This window comes from Carlito syrichta, unplaced genomic scaffold (assembly GCF_000164805.1).
Source record: "Carlito syrichta isolate Samal-C Ts95f unplaced genomic scaffold, Tarsius_syrichta-2.0.1 Scaffold316039, whole genome shotgun sequence".
Classification (NCBI taxonomy): Eukaryota; Metazoa; Chordata; class Mammalia; order Primates; family Tarsiidae; genus Carlito; species Carlito syrichta.
In genome coordinates, this window is record NW_007260135.1 from 364,837 (window position 1) to 381,607 (window position 16,771).

Genomic DNA, 16,771 nt, shown 5'->3' on the forward strand with positions numbered 1-16,771 from the left:
TTTTATATTTTAAGGTCAGTCTCACCAGGCATGGTGGTTCAAGCCTGTAATCCCAGCACTTTGGGAGGCAGAGCCAAGAGAATTGCCCTTGCTCAGGGGTTCAAGACCAGCCTGGGCAACATGGCGAGATGTTGCCTCTACAATAAATCAAAAAATTAGCTGGGCGTGGTGGCATACCTATAGTTCCAGCTGCTTGGAAGGCTGAAGCAGAAGGATCGCCTGAGCCCAGCAGGTCGAGGCTGTGGTGGTCATGAGCATGCTACTGCACTCCAGCCTGGGGACAGTGTGAGACTCCAACTTAAAAAAAAAAGTCAGCCTCTATACATAGTGAACTGTAACTTTACTGGCTGTGTAAATGGACTATAACCCACTCTTGTGCCAATCACTGAGTTTTGTCCAAATCAAAGGTGGCCAGCTGTTCAAACCAGGTTCAAACAAGGCAAATGCTGAGCTTTTATCAATCCAGCTGCTTCTGTACCTCATTTTTGTTTTCTGTACATTACTTTCCTCTTTCTGTCCATAAGTCTTTTCTTACTATGAGGCAGCCTTAGAATCACTTAACCTATTCTGGTTCTGGGGGCTGCCTGTGTCTCTCATTGTTGTTTGTCCAATTGAGTTCTAGTAAATGTAATTTGTCTGCAAGTTTTCTTTTAATAGAGACATCAGTGATCAAAATTTGATTAAAAAAGCTTTGTCTTTGGGTGGGTACAGTGGCTCACGCCTGTCATCTCAGCACTTTAGAAGATCGAGGCAGGAGGATAGCTTGAAGCCAGGAGTTCAAGATCAGCCTGAGCAACACAGCAAGCTTCTGTATCTACAAAAAAAAAAAGAAAAGAAAAACGATAATTTTAATTAGCGAGGTGTGGTGGTGTGTGCCTGTCATCCCAGCTACTAGGAAGGCTGGGGATACCATAAACTATTGAATAAAGCAGTAGTTTCCCAGGGTATGGGGCCCAATTGTGTTGTTGGTTTCTAGAGATACAGACTTGGAGTTACCATAGAGGAAACCATTGTCTCTATACCCAGGGAAACTTGGGTTTGTCATAGCTTTATTCTTTTTTTTTTTTTGAGATGGAGTCTCACTCGGTCACCCAGACTGGAGTGCAGTGGCCGCTCCCGGCCACCGCAGCCTCACCTGCTGGGCTCCGGCGATCCTTCCGCCTCAGCCTTCCGAGTAGCCGGAATTACAGACATGCGCTACCACACCCAGCTGATTTTTTTTTATTTATTGTAGAGATGAGGTCTCACTGCCCAGGCAGGTCTCGAACCCGCGGTCTCAGACAATCCACTCACCTCAGCCTCCCAAAGGTGCGGGATTACAGGCTGAGCCACCGAGCCCGGCTTATAGCTTTATTCTTGAAAGACATTTACACAGGCTTGTGCTTGGGGGAGCCTGAGAAGGTGGCTTGGAGGTGACAAAGGAGCATTAGTTCCCTACTGTAGTAACTTTTTCCTGAGCCGACCAAAATCATTGTAAGCTGAACATGTATAATTCTGGCTGAAATAACATCTAAAGCTTCAGAACTGATTTAAGGATGTGTTTATTTACAAGATACAAATGTTTAATATTTAATAGGAATTAAAGTGCTTAATTTTACAATGTCTCCAATTCTCTGCCTTTATGACCAAATATACATATGTTACACAATATATACACTATCTGCAAGTATTTTACATTCATTTAGCTAGAAAAGAAAAATTTCTTGTTGTATATACTTTCACATTTGAGTCAACTGTAAAGTTCTGATAACATACCTTTTCAACCTTTCCAACAGTTCCAAAGAAAAATTCAGATAACACTTATTATCAGTCAATTGTCACTCACAAAATGAAATGCTAGTTTGGTTAAAAAAAAAAAGTCATATACAACATGATTGTTTTGCTAATGAAGAGACACCCCCCCAAGTGATACATTCCCATATCCATATACTATTATAATATATAATGCAATTCTGCAATTCTGTTATCATAACGGTCCCCACAGACTAATGTTTTTTCCCCAACCTATATTTCACTATGTATTTGGTATTTACTTATTAAAATATGCTACGAGATTTCTTGATTTAATTTTCCACTAAATCTACCACAATGACTTTTAGGAAAAGGGGTGACAATCGTATAATTCTCAGTGACCCCTACAAGTTAAAAATATAGAAGCCATGTGCTCTTTTATCTCAAAACACAGGAAAAGACACTGTTTCTGCCAAATGCTTAGTCCAGAAAGTAGAAGACCATGATTGACTTTGGATAATTTTTTTTTTTTTTACCTCAGCAGACAGTGTATAATATGAGAATGAAATTATTTTTAACAGCTCAAATGGAGGAGGGAAACCCAGGAAGGACAATATATTATATTCTATAATTTAGAGGCCAAGGTCATAAGCCCTGGTACAATGGATTCCATCAGCATGCAATGACATAAATTTACATTTTATAGTTTATATCCTTTCTGCAGTTTAAGTATTTTCCTCTTATCTTAAAAGACATTGCTCTGATCTGGAGACCAACAGTCTTCTTCTGTCCACCTCTCTGTCCATTCTTATTTGTTTCAGTTTCTAATCTTTCCTCTCTATCCTTGTCTGTAAAGAAAGCACAGTTATCTTCTCATGACTGCATGATTAAGGGGCATATATAAGGATGAATCATACATAAAAATCCATGTAAATAATTTATGTTAAAATATTTAAGTTAAAAAATTTTTATAGAAAAATTTCATTCCTATGGAAAGACAGAACTGAAAATCAACAGTGTATTTTTTTTACATATATACATACATGTATAAATTCACAGAAAGGGTTTTTTCGGTAGACCTAATGGTCTTTATATATCATACCTATATTTTCTAAATCTGAGAATCTATAGTAGATAATAGTATGAAAATAAAAAGTAGTTTGATTCTAATAAAACTGGCTAAGAATGAAGAAGCAACATGATCCACTATAGATGTCAATATAGTCCTAAGATAGAAACTGGTCGGCTGCAGTTCTTATAATAATACATTCTTAGAGAATACAACATTTAAGAATAAAAACATTAAGACATTCTTGCCTTTCAAATTAATTTTAGCTTATAAATACCATGTGCTTAATCTTAGACCTGCTAACACAAACATCATAAGATATAGGAAATTTCACTTAATTTTCTACTCTGCATTATAGTAAGGATACCTGCAAAAAACAAGACCTTTATTCCCTAGAAGAGTATTTGCTTCCCATTGGTGCTTGTTTCTCAGGATTTATCTAGTCCAGAAGAGCATCAGAAATTTATCACAGACTATATGCTCAGAATAAGGCTTTGACTATAACCAGAACAACAAAACAAAACCAACCACCCTGTTTCCACAAAGTAGGGACAAAAAAAGGTAAAACAGAATTGTGAGCTCACAAAAGTGTTTTTGACATAAAGTTTTTAGAAGGCAGCAAAGAATATTGAACAACCCTGCAGTACCACAAAGTCTATAGTTTTCTTTATACATTTATAACTAGAACAAGTGCTATTTTTAAAAAATCCAAATGTATATCAATGGGGATAGGGGCCATTTAAAAGATTAGTTGTAAAAAGTTTGGTAATTTTAAAAGATTGATATTTTAAAAAAATTGTGGTAGGTCACTCATTGAATAAAAGTACACCAACCTGTATACTGAATTAAACTTTATGGAAAACAAAATATAGCTTAATAAAGTAATGCAGATGTGCTTTAATTGTTTCACTATCTACATCTTTTGTGAAAGTAAAAATGTTTTTGCTAGTTATTTGAATTCAAGGAATGATGTTCCGCCCCACATTTTTTCCTTCCCTACTCTCAATTCGAATTCTAGTATCTCATCTAGGAAGTTAATAATTCTCTATATTCTTGTGGCTAGGGGCCTTTCTATTACATTTTTAGTATAAAACCATACCCTGAAGAGTTTTATTGCTTGCATACATGATGGCATTGTAGATGCCATAATTACAAAAGTGGCTGGTGGTGTTTTTCATTATTGAGCCCCACATAAAACTAAGATAAAAGTCTGTACTATATTTCACACTGAACACACCAAATGGTAGACTTTCAACAAAAGCAAAATTTAAGTTTAAAAAACTGGAATGTTTTGTAACAAATAGCAATTTTGTTAAAGAAGTACTTAAGTTTGGAGGAAGGATACTTTAAAGAAAAGATAACTTGGAAAGCACCAAATGAGAGAAAATATAGAATTAAGACCCACAGGGAACGTTGGTTTTCATAGGAAAGAAACCAATGACCTTTTTAAGGTTGTTTGTCATGACTGCTCAGGTGTCTCAGAAAGGAGAGACGTTGACTATTCACATAAGCAGTCATGCTTTGAGGTGTTTTGGTTTAGTTGAGTTGTTTACCAAATGGCTAAGAGTATTCCTTTACCTTTCTTCAAGTAAAAGCATGAGTGATTCTTTATTAAGAGAGAAACAGGGAAGGCTATTTCACTGCTTCTCTTTGTGATTAGCTGAGAAATTAAATGGAAAAGTGAAGATGGTGACTGGATAAGCAGACATTCTCTTCTAGCCATTAAAAAAATTAAAGATGCATTAACAGCATGATAATAAAGATCTTTATATGAGTAGTCTTTCAATAATCTAAGTTAAACAACGATGATGTTTATTGAGCCAAAACTTGTGTCCATGTTACTTCAATTCCAGAAGAACTTATTGATAGAGAAAGTATAGTCTTCTTGCTGCTTTTTTTCAAAAATAATCTGACTCATTAATCTCCTCATGGATCCATACATTTCCATTGCTCTATCCACATTTACAAATGTCATCCTCCCCTGATAATCATTCTGTTTCCACTGTTTCCCTTTTCTGGAGATTAGGAAAACCAAAGCATCCTCTATAGCTCTAGTTTAACTTTCTCAATAACCACTCTGAACACATGTCACACACACACCCTGTTGGTGATTAGAAAAGAGAAGCAATGCAAAATTTGTTAGTCTGTCCCTGATTTAACAGGGCCTGAGAAGCTACTTTATCTCTTTTTGGCTCTAAGTATTTGGTTTAATGTTAATGATCATGGCTGGCATTCCTTTTATGGAAGAAGGGAACCTAATTATGTCAGTAATAATTGGTTCACTTATTCCTTTGGGGTAGAAAAAATAAGTTATTTCTTAAAGTAACAAGGTGTGAATAAATGGGTGTCAGTATTCAATTCTAGTCTTCATTTAGGGTGTAATCCTTACAGACTAAGAATAGTGGGTCATTCTTGTGGAGTTCCAGCAGACTAGTACATTAGCAAGTAAGAATGTTTGGGCTAAGATAGTGTAAAGAAAAAAAGGTCTAATTTGAGAAAAGGATTAAGTTAAATACTCAATGTGATATTTTAATCACAGTACAATATAGCGTAGAGCAGCCTTCATGACCAGGAATCAAATAACTATCCCCCTCACTCCAAACATAAGTTTAATTGTGTGAATTTTGTTTCATTTCTGACAAAAGAATAGGTCCACACAGTTATCATATATGTTCATTATATAGTCCTTATTTAACCATGCTTGACCATCTTGTGGAAAAGAAAAATAGTACAAAAAACATGTCCCAGGTCTGTGTTTTTTGGTGAAAATTTTTGTACATGCTGATGTCAACTACTGCAACAATTATATGACTTTAAAAGGTAAAATAAGCCGAGCTCGGTGGCTCAGCCTGTAATCCTGCGCCTTTGGGAGGCTGAGGTGAGTGGACTGCCTGAGCCCGCGGGTTCGAGACCTGCCTGGGCAGGCGAGACCTCATCTCTACAATAAATCAAAAAATAAGCCGGCGTGGTAGTGTGCGCCTGTAATTCCGGCTACTTGGAAGGCTAAGGCAGAAGGATCGCCGGAGCCCAGCAGGTCGAGGCTGCGGTGGCCGGGAGCGGCCACTGCACTCCAGTCTGGGTGACAGAGTGAGACTCTAACTCAAAAAAAAAAAGGGTAAAATAATCTGTGTTTCTTTGACTCCCTACTGACCAAAATGTACTTTAATTTCAGAATAATCAAGACCGAAGCATTAACTGAACCCTCATCTTATATTTAAATAGGTATTAATAGCACCTTCTAAGAGAGGCACTGTTTTAAATAGGCACAGAACAAAAAATAAAAATAAAGATGTACTGTTGGAGTTCATGAATATATCCCATGCCACATAAATTACTGTTTATTATAAAAATACCAATATCCTTAGATGGCCAATCAGTTAAACATAAATCACCAAAAACATTTCTTAAGTTTAGGACACTGCTCAATTCCAAGATAAACCATGCTTCATATTTAAAAAATAAATTAGAGGTGAGTGTGAACCTAAAGTTGAGGAGAAAGGCATGTATAGGATATATATTTATATTTAATACTATATATACATAATTGCTATATATGTAAGATATCGTGTTCTTAGGAGTACTTCTACAAAAACAAGTATTTTCTTAATAAGTCAAAAATCTGAACACCAACAATTTGTCCTTTTTCTTTTGTTTTAAAAGAACAGACATCATTTATGCAGTTTGAGATTTATAAACTAAATTAAATAAGTTAATACAATAGCCTAAACTGTCCCTGTATTTTTCACTATGGATCTATTTTGGCAACATGGAGGTATATCTTTCAAACTGTTACAGGTCCTACGTGTGAAAGAGAAGACGTTAAAGAATTTCTTAAATGAAAGTGCTCATTCTAACCTGATGGTGACAGAATCAATTGATACTCTTTTCTTCAAGACAAAAATACGTATTCAAGGACTAGCTCAATAAACGCTCCATTTTTCACATTATTTCAAAACTTTATCGGTAGAATGGCTCTGCACGCTAATTTCACTAGAGTACATAAACATAGGAAAACAGTCCCCAAAAGATGTATTTATGAGCCTATATTTTTCAACATAAAGTGCAAAGAGATGAGTAGGGAGAGCTGGGAATGTCTTGAGCCGTGAGTCTTGTGACCTCTGCACTGTGGCTGGTCCTGTAGTTCAGCATTCTGATTTTTTTTTAGGTTCAGGGTAATCGTCCGAGGTGGCTGGCTGCTCACTCGGACCATCTGATGTCTCACCTGTGACAGCTAAGAGGATGATTTTCAGCCACTTCTGCTTCAGTTCCTCACTGTCTGCAGCAAAGCTGTGCACGGACTTGGACTGGGTCAGTTTGAAACTGTGTGGCAGGTCTGCGCTCCTTGGCATGTCGTCCACAACGTAACCCAGGAGTGGGATGGTAGCCTGGGCTCTGACATCCTAAGGAAAAAACATGGGCCACCAGAATGTTAAATGTATTTGCTTGCTACCTTCGTGGCCCTTGCTCCTACATAGCCTCTCTTCCTACCACGCGACTCACACGGTCAGTTCTCCATGGGCAGAGAGGGTTACCCCAGTAGTGTAGTGTCTATACATGAGGCCACTGGTAAGGGTGGCTGAATGAATGAGAGCTGATGCCCACAACAGCCAGGACGTAATCATTGATGCAATCCCTCCTCTCTGTGATGTAGCCCACTCAACTCTCCATCAGTGAAAAAGGGAAGAAAATAATAGTCTTCTTAGTGTTATTAAACCAGAAAGCATTAGTGATGATTTCATGAACAAAGGTGCTTTAATCTGGTGATTCGTACATTCATTTATCATTTATTTATGGACAGGGAAAAGATTACAAGAAAAATAATAAAGTAGAATAAAATACACACCTTGGAAATTTTATTCTATTTCCAAAATACAGTAGTTTTGCTAGCCCTTAATATAAACTAAAAGATAACATAAATCAGGCATGGTGGCTCATGCCTTTAATCCCAGCATTTTGGGAGGCGGAGGTGAGAGGATTACCTGAACTCAGGGGTTTGAGACCAGCCTGAGCAACATGGTGAGAGCTCGTCTTTACAATCAATTTAAAAAGTCAGCCAGGTATGGTGACACACGCCTGTGGTTCCAGCTACTTGGAAGGCTGAGGTGGAGGAATCACCTGAGCCCAGCAAGTCAAGGCTGCAGTGGCCATGAGAGTGCCTAAGCGACAGAAGGAGACTACAACTCAAAAACAACAACAATAAAAAAAACAAAACAGATACATTTGAAATTTTTTATTTCCAAGGTGAATACATAATTGATAAAAGTGTTGTACATGGGATTTTTTTTAAAAGCACAACACAATTCACAGTACTAGGAGCTTGTGGTAGAAGCTAAACCTGCAGATCAGCTGTTCCCACAGATGCAGCTCAGATTCACACACAGGGTTCTCAAAAAATCGTCACTGAATATTAATCCCACAATATTAATTAAATTCCTCCTTCCTCTCAAACTCCTTTGTTTTTCAGATATCTACCTACACAAAATAAAATAAAAATAAAAATTAAAAAGTCTTTTCTTGGCTGGGCAGGGCGGCTCATGCCTGTAATCCCATCACTTCGGGTGGCTGAGGTGGGTGGATTGCTTAAGCCTAGGAGTTTGAGACCAGACTGGGCAATACAGTGAGATCCCGTCTCTTCAAAAAAAAAAAATTAGAAAAATGAGCCAGGTATGGTGGTATGTGCCTGTAGCCCTGGCTACTAGGGATGTTATGGTAGAATGATTGCCTGAGCCCAGAAAGTCAAGACTGTTGTGAACTGTGGTCATAATGATCATGCCATTGCACTCCAGCCTGGGCAACAGAGTGAGACCCTAACTAAAAAAAAAAGGCTTTTATTAGTGTCTCATCATTAAAAAAGCTTTCTTTCTGCTTCCTCTCCTCACCTTTCAATCATCCTTCCTCAAACTCACTGCATAAGAGAAGAAAGGGGACAAATTACCCACAGGTTGAAGGAAACACTGGCTAGAAAATGAATCAATCAGCTTAAACAACAAACTTGAATTTTAGTTACTTGCTATTTTCAGGGTTTTTTTTTTTTGAGTTGGAGTCTCACTCTGCTGGACTTAGGTGATCCTAAGTCTTACAAGTAGCTAGAACTACAGGTGCGCGCGACCACGCCTGGTTTATTTAGTGATTTATTGTAGAGACGAGTTCTCACCAAGTTGCCCAGGCTGGTCTCGAATCCCCAGGCTCAGGCAATCCTCTTGCCTTGGTCTTCCAAAGTGCTGGGATTACAGGCTGAGCCACCACAGCCAGTCTATTTTTCAGTTTTAATGAAAAGCCGTGAAACTGAAAGCCTGAGCTCTCTTATCCTATAGAGGAGTTGTGGGAGGATCCTGAGTTCACTCCCCTCGCCTCTCCCTGTTCCCGAGGGACATGCCCCTTGAGACAGATGTGGTTTCTATACCTGGGGGGCTCCGTACATGTACAGTACAAGAGGGTCTTGCTTGGGGATCACACACCATGCTTTCTGCCAAGGTTTTGACTTCTCCATGTACTGAAGAAAGCTGCATACCACACTGTTTCCAGATACTTCTGCGGATTCGATCTAGAGAAATATAATGGAGAGAAAGTGAGAGAGAAGGAGTACATGAGAAACCAGATGGAGAAGGAATTCAGCTTGAAAGAAATAGTCATAAAGTACAATATGTTTATATAAAATTTCTCTTTGGATTGTCCAAAAAAGATTCATGTACAATTATTATTTAGACACTCTATTACTAACATGGAAAAATATTTAACTCAATTTTAACTATTTATATTAATAGACCCTGAATTTAAGAATACTGTTAAACATTTATTGACCGCTTACATGTAGACACTTTTCTTACATTGATACACAGTTGCTCTTATTTAATCGTCTCAACAACACTGAGAAGTTAGTCCTTTTGCTGTCTCTCAAGCTCAGAGTTTAAATAGCTTTCCCAAGATCACACATTTAGGAATTGGCATGCTGGGATTTGAATGCTGGTAGTCCGAATTCAGTTACTCCCCAGCAGTAGCATCACCACCTCAGCCCCACCTCAGATCACCAGAGCCTGAAATTTTTGTTTTGTTTTTGTTTGTTTGAGCCAGAGTCTCATTCTGTCACCCAGGTTGGAGTACAGTGGCATGCTCACTGCAGCCTCAACCCCGGGCTCATACAATCCTTCTGCCTCAGTCTCCTGAGTAGCAGAGATTACAGGTGTGTGCCACCATGCTCAACTAATTTTTTTTTTTGGTAGAGATGAGGTTTCACTATGTTGCCCAGCTGATCTTGAACTCGTGGGCTCAATTGATTCTTTAGCCTCAGTCTCCCAAAGTATTCGGATTATAGGCGTGGGCTACTACATCTGGCCCTGTTTTCTCTCTTTTATAAGTATGTACATAATATCCTTGGTTTGGCCTCTTGGCCTGCAAAAACTAGGATGCTTTCTTTCTGTCCCTTTTTTTTTTTGAGTTGGAGTCTCACTCTGTCACCCAGACTGGAGCGCAGTGGCATGCTCCCGGTCACCGCAGCCTCTACCTGCTGGGCTCCAGCAATCCTCCCAACTCAGCCTTCCAAGTAGCCGGAACTACAGGCGCACGCTACCATGCCCACCTAATTTTTGATTTATTGTAGAGATGAGGTCTCACCAAGTTGCCCAGGCGGGTCTCGAACCTGCGGGCTCAGGCAATCCATTCGCCTTGGCCTCCCAAAGTTCTGGGATTACAGGCTGAGCCACCGAGCCTGGTGTCCTTCCATCCCTTTATAGCAGAGGTTCCTAACACTTTCAGCATTAGGGACCAGGCTCATGGAAGACAATTTTTCCATGGACCGGGGGAATGGGGGTTGGTTTTAGGATAACTCAAGTATACATTTTTTGTGCTCTTTATTTCTATTATTATTACATTATCATATATAATGAAATGATTATACAATTTGCCATAGAAAAGAGGCATGGCCAGAAGTGGTAAATAAAATAATGGGCAGACCACGTGCAGACTAAAACAAGACTCAGATTCTGACTTTAAGCCTGCCACCGGATGCAGATGTACAATTGAAGCATGCCAACCCACTTGCCACTTACTGATAGGGTTTTGATATGAATCTGCAAGTGACAGATTTATTATGGTCTCTATAGTTAAACCTCACTGCTAATGCTAATCTGTATTTGCAGTCATTCCCTAGCAGTAGCATCACCACCTCAGCTCCATCTCAGATTATCAGGCATTAGATTCTCATCAGGAGCGTGTAACCTAGATCCCTCACATGTGCAGTTTACAATAGGGTTAGTGGTTCTGTGAGAATCCAGTGCTGATCTGCTGATCTGACAGAAGGCGGAGCTCAGGCAGTAAGGCGAGCAATGAGCAATGGGGAGTGGCTGTAAATAGAGATGAAGCTTTGCTTGCTTTTACCTCCTGCTGTGTGGCCTGGTTCCTAAAAGGCGACAGACCAGTACCAGTTCATGGCACGGGGGTTGGAGACCCCTGCTTTACAGGAAAGCTTGCCGCCCACTGTTCTAGGGCATATAACATACTAGTTGGTACAAAATAAGTCTCAAATGTGTATTTAAGTGTGTGTGTGCGTGGGACATTTATCTCCTACTTATGGACTCATATTATATATTTGATTAAATAAATTGACCTAATAAACAACTGATTAATTATTTCCTAAGCACAAAGTTTTCTAGAAAATTAGCTAGAGACTTTTATTTCAAAGATATAGCCTGAAGCTCACCCTATATTTTGATTTACTATCTTTTGCCAGTCTCATCAGTTGTTGCTACTAAGGATTGAGGATGAGACTGTTTTGCTGGTGCCCAACGAAGCATGTCTTTCACCCTCACTGACCAAGAAAGTCCCACTCTGTCTGCCACTCAGGTACCATCTATACCCCAGAATTCAGAATTATACTTTTAGCTTGTGGGCCTACACTTTAACCTTGAAGTTTTCGATCCCTCTTCTGTTCCTTGAAATGACCTTGGTACACATATGCAATATAAATTCTCAATACATACATACTAATTTTTTTTTTTTTGAGTTGGAGTCTCACTCTGTCTCCAAGACTGGAGTGCAGTGGCACGCTCCCAGCCACTGCAGCCTCAACCTGCTGGGCTCCGGCGATCCTTCCGCCTCAGCCTTCCAAGTAGCTGGAACTACAGGTGCATGCTACCATGCTCGGCTAATTTTTTGATTTACTGTAGAGATGAGGTCTCACCAAGTTGCCTAGGCGAGTCTCGAGCTGCAGGTTCAGGCAATCCACTCACTTCAGCCTGCCAAAGCGCGGGATTACAGGCTGAGCCACCGAGTCCAGCCATACATACTTATTCTTTAGAAATTCTTTTTTTTTAAAGGCCCAGAGATCTTTTATTTTATTTTTTTATTTTTTGAGTTGGAGTCTCACTCTGTTGCCCAGACTGGAGTGCGGTGGCCACTCCCGGCCACCACAGCCTCAACCTGCTGGGCTCCGGCGATCCTTCCACCTTAGCCTTCCGAATAGCTGGAATTACAGGCGCGCGCTGCCACGCCTGGCTAATTTTTTGATTTTATTGTAGAGATGAGGTCTTGTCTGCCCAGGCGGGTCTCGAACCTGCGGGCTCAGGCAATCCACTCACCTCAGCCTCCCAAAGGCGCGGGATTACAGGCTGAGCCACCGAGCCCGGCTGAGATCTTTTATTTTTGACACCTATTAAGCCAGGAATTCACAGGGAACAGGTTCTAGCAGTTCAGACTCCTATCTGTTGGTTCTCACAAAGTATGCTTCTCTGGGTGGAGCAGGCTGGAGTTTCAACTGAACACACATGCCTTTCTCCTTGGCTTCCTTCTTTTTCTGGTCATTTTCCTTCATGTGTTTCAGGAAGTTATCTTGACTCTTTAAATTCTTAATATACTCAATACGCACATTAATTCTCTTGGCAAGAATCTTGCCCTTGACTTGTTTACAAGTTAACAACAATGCCGACAGCAGCTGAGTGACGTTGTAGACTCTTCCTGTCTTGTCATAGTAACATCTGTGGGGCATTCCTCTCTGAATAGTACCTATTCCCTTGATGTCTACAATGTCATCACCTTTCTTGAAGATTCGCATGCATGTGGCCAAAGGAACAACTCCATGTTTTCTGAATGGCCTGAAAGACATGTACCAGGTGTCCTCCTCTTTCCTTTTGTGTTTGTCATTTTGGCGAATTACTGGAAGATAGTGGTTCTGGCCCAAAGGAAGGCTATATTTAGAAAAAAAAATTTTTTTTGATTTATTGTAGAGGTGAGGTCTCGCCAAGTTGCCCGGGCTAGTCTCGAACCAGTGGACTCAGGCAATCCACTTGCCTCAGCCTCCCAAAGTGCTGGGATTACAAGCTGAGCCATTGAGCCCAGCCTAGAAATTCTTAATAAACCAAGTATGTCTGTGACTTTAGATACATTGAATTTTGATACTGCACTTATTCTTCAGACTTTCCAGGTCACCTTGAACTTATCACCACAAGGGTCTTATTTATCATTTATCCCTTATATTATTAATATTTCTGGATCTGAAACTCATTTTAGATACAAGGTGCATTTAGTTCTCAGGCTCAAGGTCTGAGTTTATTCTAAAAGATAAGTCAAACTCACTTGGGAGATATTTCAATAATATTTCAATGGAGTTATCAGATTACTGTCACTGGCTACTAAGTAACTCTAATGAATTGGCTATTGCAGTAAGTTGGAAGAGATTTTCAGGTAATAAAATAGTACTTTAATCTAAATTTAAAAAATCATATATAGTGGTTTAAAAAGCCAATATGATGAAATTGAGACAAAAGTTTTCCCATAAAGAAAATATACTATGATAATTTAAGCATTATAGCCGGGCGTGGTAGTGCACGCCTGTAGTTCCAGCTACTCGGAAGGCTGAGGCGGAAGGATAGCCGGAGCCCAGCAGGTCGAGGCTGCGGTGGCCGGGAGTGGCGACTGCACTCCAGTCTGGAAGACAGAGTGAGACTCCAACTCAAAAAAATAAAAATAAAAATAATAATAATAATAATTTACGCATTAGAAGAGATGCCAATTAATACTCAATATTTGGCTATAGCTACTGCCACATAATCAATGTATTTCACTTTCAAATGCATGTTGGTTTTTTTTTTAGTTGGAGTCTCACTCTGTCGCCCAGACTGGAGTGCAGTGGCCGCTTCCGGCCACCGCAGCCTCGCCTGCTGGGCTCCGGCGATCCTTCTGCCTCAGCCTTCCGAGTAGCCGGAATTACAGGCATGCGCTACCATGCCCGGCTGATTTTTTGATTTATTGTAGAGATGAGGTCTTCCTGCCCAGGCGGGTCTCAAACCTGCGGGCTCAGGCAATTCACTCACCTCAGCCTCCCAAAGGCTTGGGATTACAGGCAGAGCCACCGAGTGCATGTTGTTTTAACATAGTAGCCAACTTTCTTTTCAACCAAGTAGGATCCCAAAAGTCAGCAATATAGAACAAAGTAACAAAATATATTACTTGTAATCTGTAAGGTTAAAAGAATTCCATGTTCCTTGTGTAAAACCCTAAAAGAAATCCAAAATTTAATATTTCATACCTCTAAAATTCCTCTCCTTTTCTTTTCTTCACTGTCTGTAAATCCACTTATTATTTGATAACAGTCTTTACAAACTTTGCTCAATTTACCGCCATCATACTCGAGTTGAGCTTTGTAGTCAGAACACTTCCAACAAACCACCTTAAATTTCAAGAAATAACAATGAAGAGTGAATAATCATATTTAAAGGATAAGATTTAAACAGCCATCCGCTATAGGTAATAGTAAGTGAGTAAACATTAAACATAAAAGGCTGATTTTTTTTTTAGACTAAGAACATACCCATGAGCGTTAGAAGTATATATTAAACTGTCTGATAGTGTTTGTGATGGGCACTACTCATTCATTCTTCTTTTTCTTTCTTTTTTTTTTTTTTGAGTTGGAGTCTCACTCTGTCGCCCAGACTGGAGTGCAGTAGCTGCTCCCGGCCACCGCAGCCTCACCTGCTGGGCTCCGGCGATCCTTCCGCCTCAGCCTTCCAAGTAGCCGGAACTACAGGCGCGTACTACCACGCCCGGCTAAGTTACTGATTTATTGTAGAGGTGAGGTCTCGCCAAGTTGCCCAGGCGGGTCTCGAACCCGCGGGCTCAGGCAATCCACTCACCTCGGCCTCCCAAAGTGCTGGGATTACAGGCTGAGCCACTGAACCCATCCTTCTTTTCATGGCCACTAAAGGTAGAAGACCCTCAAAGGCTTGGTGTATACCTTTACCCTTTATACTTCTGGATATTTCATCAATATCCTCCCAAACTGAACTCTGATCTTCTTCGCCCTCTGCTCTCTTCTCACCTCCATCCCACCCACTCCTTTCCACCCAGTCTCCTTGCACAATCCTCCCTACTGCAGGAAATGCTGCTGTCATCTAACCAGTCATGGCAAGTCAGCTACACAGGATCCCTTCCCAACACCTCTTTTGATCTCATCCCAAAGATTCACCATATTACAAAGTCCTGCTGATCTTGCCTCGATATTTCTTTGATTCGTCTATTTTTCTACATCTTCCTTATAATCACCCAAGTCCAAGCTATCAGTGCCCCTAGTAGGGACTATTTTTATAGCCTCATGACTGATCCTCACAGCATTCTTACTAGTTTCCTGCACTCTTCCTTCAAACCTTCCTCCAAGTTATTTTCCAAACAGTAGCCAGATGTCCTCTTCAAAAATGCAAATCTGGTACTTTCCTCTCCTATTTAAGAATCTTTAGCCTATTGTTTGGCTCTTGGATGAAGAACCAATTCTTAATCACAGCCTACAATGTCTTGCATAACTTGCCCCTTTCACTCTCCTGGCTCTGTGTCTTCCGTGATGCTTTTTACAGCCCCACAAGGCCAGACTCTCTTTCTCTCTCCTCTCTGCTTCGGTGAGTTAACTTTTGCTCATTCTTCAGATGTTGACTTGGATTTCACTTTCTCAGGATTCAATGTCCAGAATAGAACACTGTCACTATGCTACTGAAGTTCTGGCACTTTTTTTCACAGTACTGATTACAGTTTTTAATTAGATACTTATATAATCACATGTTTTTTACCCTTACAAGCCTGTAAACTACAGAAGAGACTGTCTTTGAATATTTTGCTTACCAGGCACACAATAAACATTATAGAATGTCAACAAATGAGTGAATACAGTGCAAGTACACAGTATTTCTTAGTGAATAATATTTTTTCTAGTTATTTCAGGATATTTGTTAAAAATCATCTAATTTAATAAGTTATCTTGCTTATAAAGTTATATTCTACCTTCATCAACTTTATTTTGTTTGTTTGTTTGTTTGTTTGTTTGTTGTTTGAGTTGGAGTCTCACTGTCACCCAGACTGGAGTGCAGTGGCATGCTCCTGGCCACCGCAGCCTCGACCTACTGGGTTCCTGGTGATCCTTCCTCCTCAGCCTTCCAAGTAGCTGGAACTACAGGCATGCGCTACCATGCCCAGCTAATTTTTGATTTAGTGTAGAGACAGGTCTTGCCAAGTTGCCTGCGTGAGTCTCGAACCCGCGGGTTCAGGCAATCCACTCGCCTTGGCCTCCCAAAGTGCGGGGATTACAGACTGAGCCACCAAGCCCGGGCCTCATCAACTTTAGTAGACAACTGTATATGAGAAACACAAATATCAGTAAACTTTTAGTCTACATTTAATTACAGCTTTTAAAATTCATGATAAAAATGGCCCATTGTTTTCTCATAATTACAACGAAAGTACTCTGGGTTGAGAATTATCTGTATCTGCAAATACATACTAACTATTTTATTTATTTTCAAATCATAGCACAGCATTTTGATAATCTACATGAAAGCACATCTTTTGTTTACTGAAGGCAAGTATGCCAATACTAGAAATCATTTAAAGAAAACTCAATGACAGACTTTTAAAAATCTAAGAAAAAAGATGTTTACTATCAATTTTTTTTTTTTGAGTTGGAGTCTCACTCTGTCGCCCAGACTGAAGTGCAGTGGC

At 39.9% G+C, this 16,771-nt stretch overlaps 1 protein-coding gene across 3 annotated transcripts in view; it reads right to left on the reverse strand.

The window, feature by feature from the left end:
• Positions 1 to 5,996: 5,996 nt before the first annotated feature.
• The window catches only part of FGD4 (FYVE, RhoGEF and PH domain containing 4), a 162,723-nt gene continuing 151,948 nt past the window's right edge, over positions 5,997 to 16,771 (reverse strand). For 2 of the 3 annotated variants that reach the window (XM_008073740.2, XM_008073741.2), the window contains exons 15-17: positions 14,319 to 14,459; positions 9,204 to 9,344; positions 6,732 to 7,200 (exon numbers count right to left, since the gene is read on the reverse strand). In XM_008073740.2, the coding sequence (XP_008071931.1) occupies positions 6,943 to 7,200; positions 9,204 to 9,344; positions 14,319 to 14,459 (540 nt within the window). In that variant the 3' untranslated portion in view covers positions 6,732 to 6,942. Of the gene's footprint in view, positions 7,201 to 9,203; positions 9,345 to 14,318; positions 14,460 to 16,771 lie in introns of all 3 variants that reach the window. The other variant, XM_008073739.2, reaches the window with a different exon arrangement.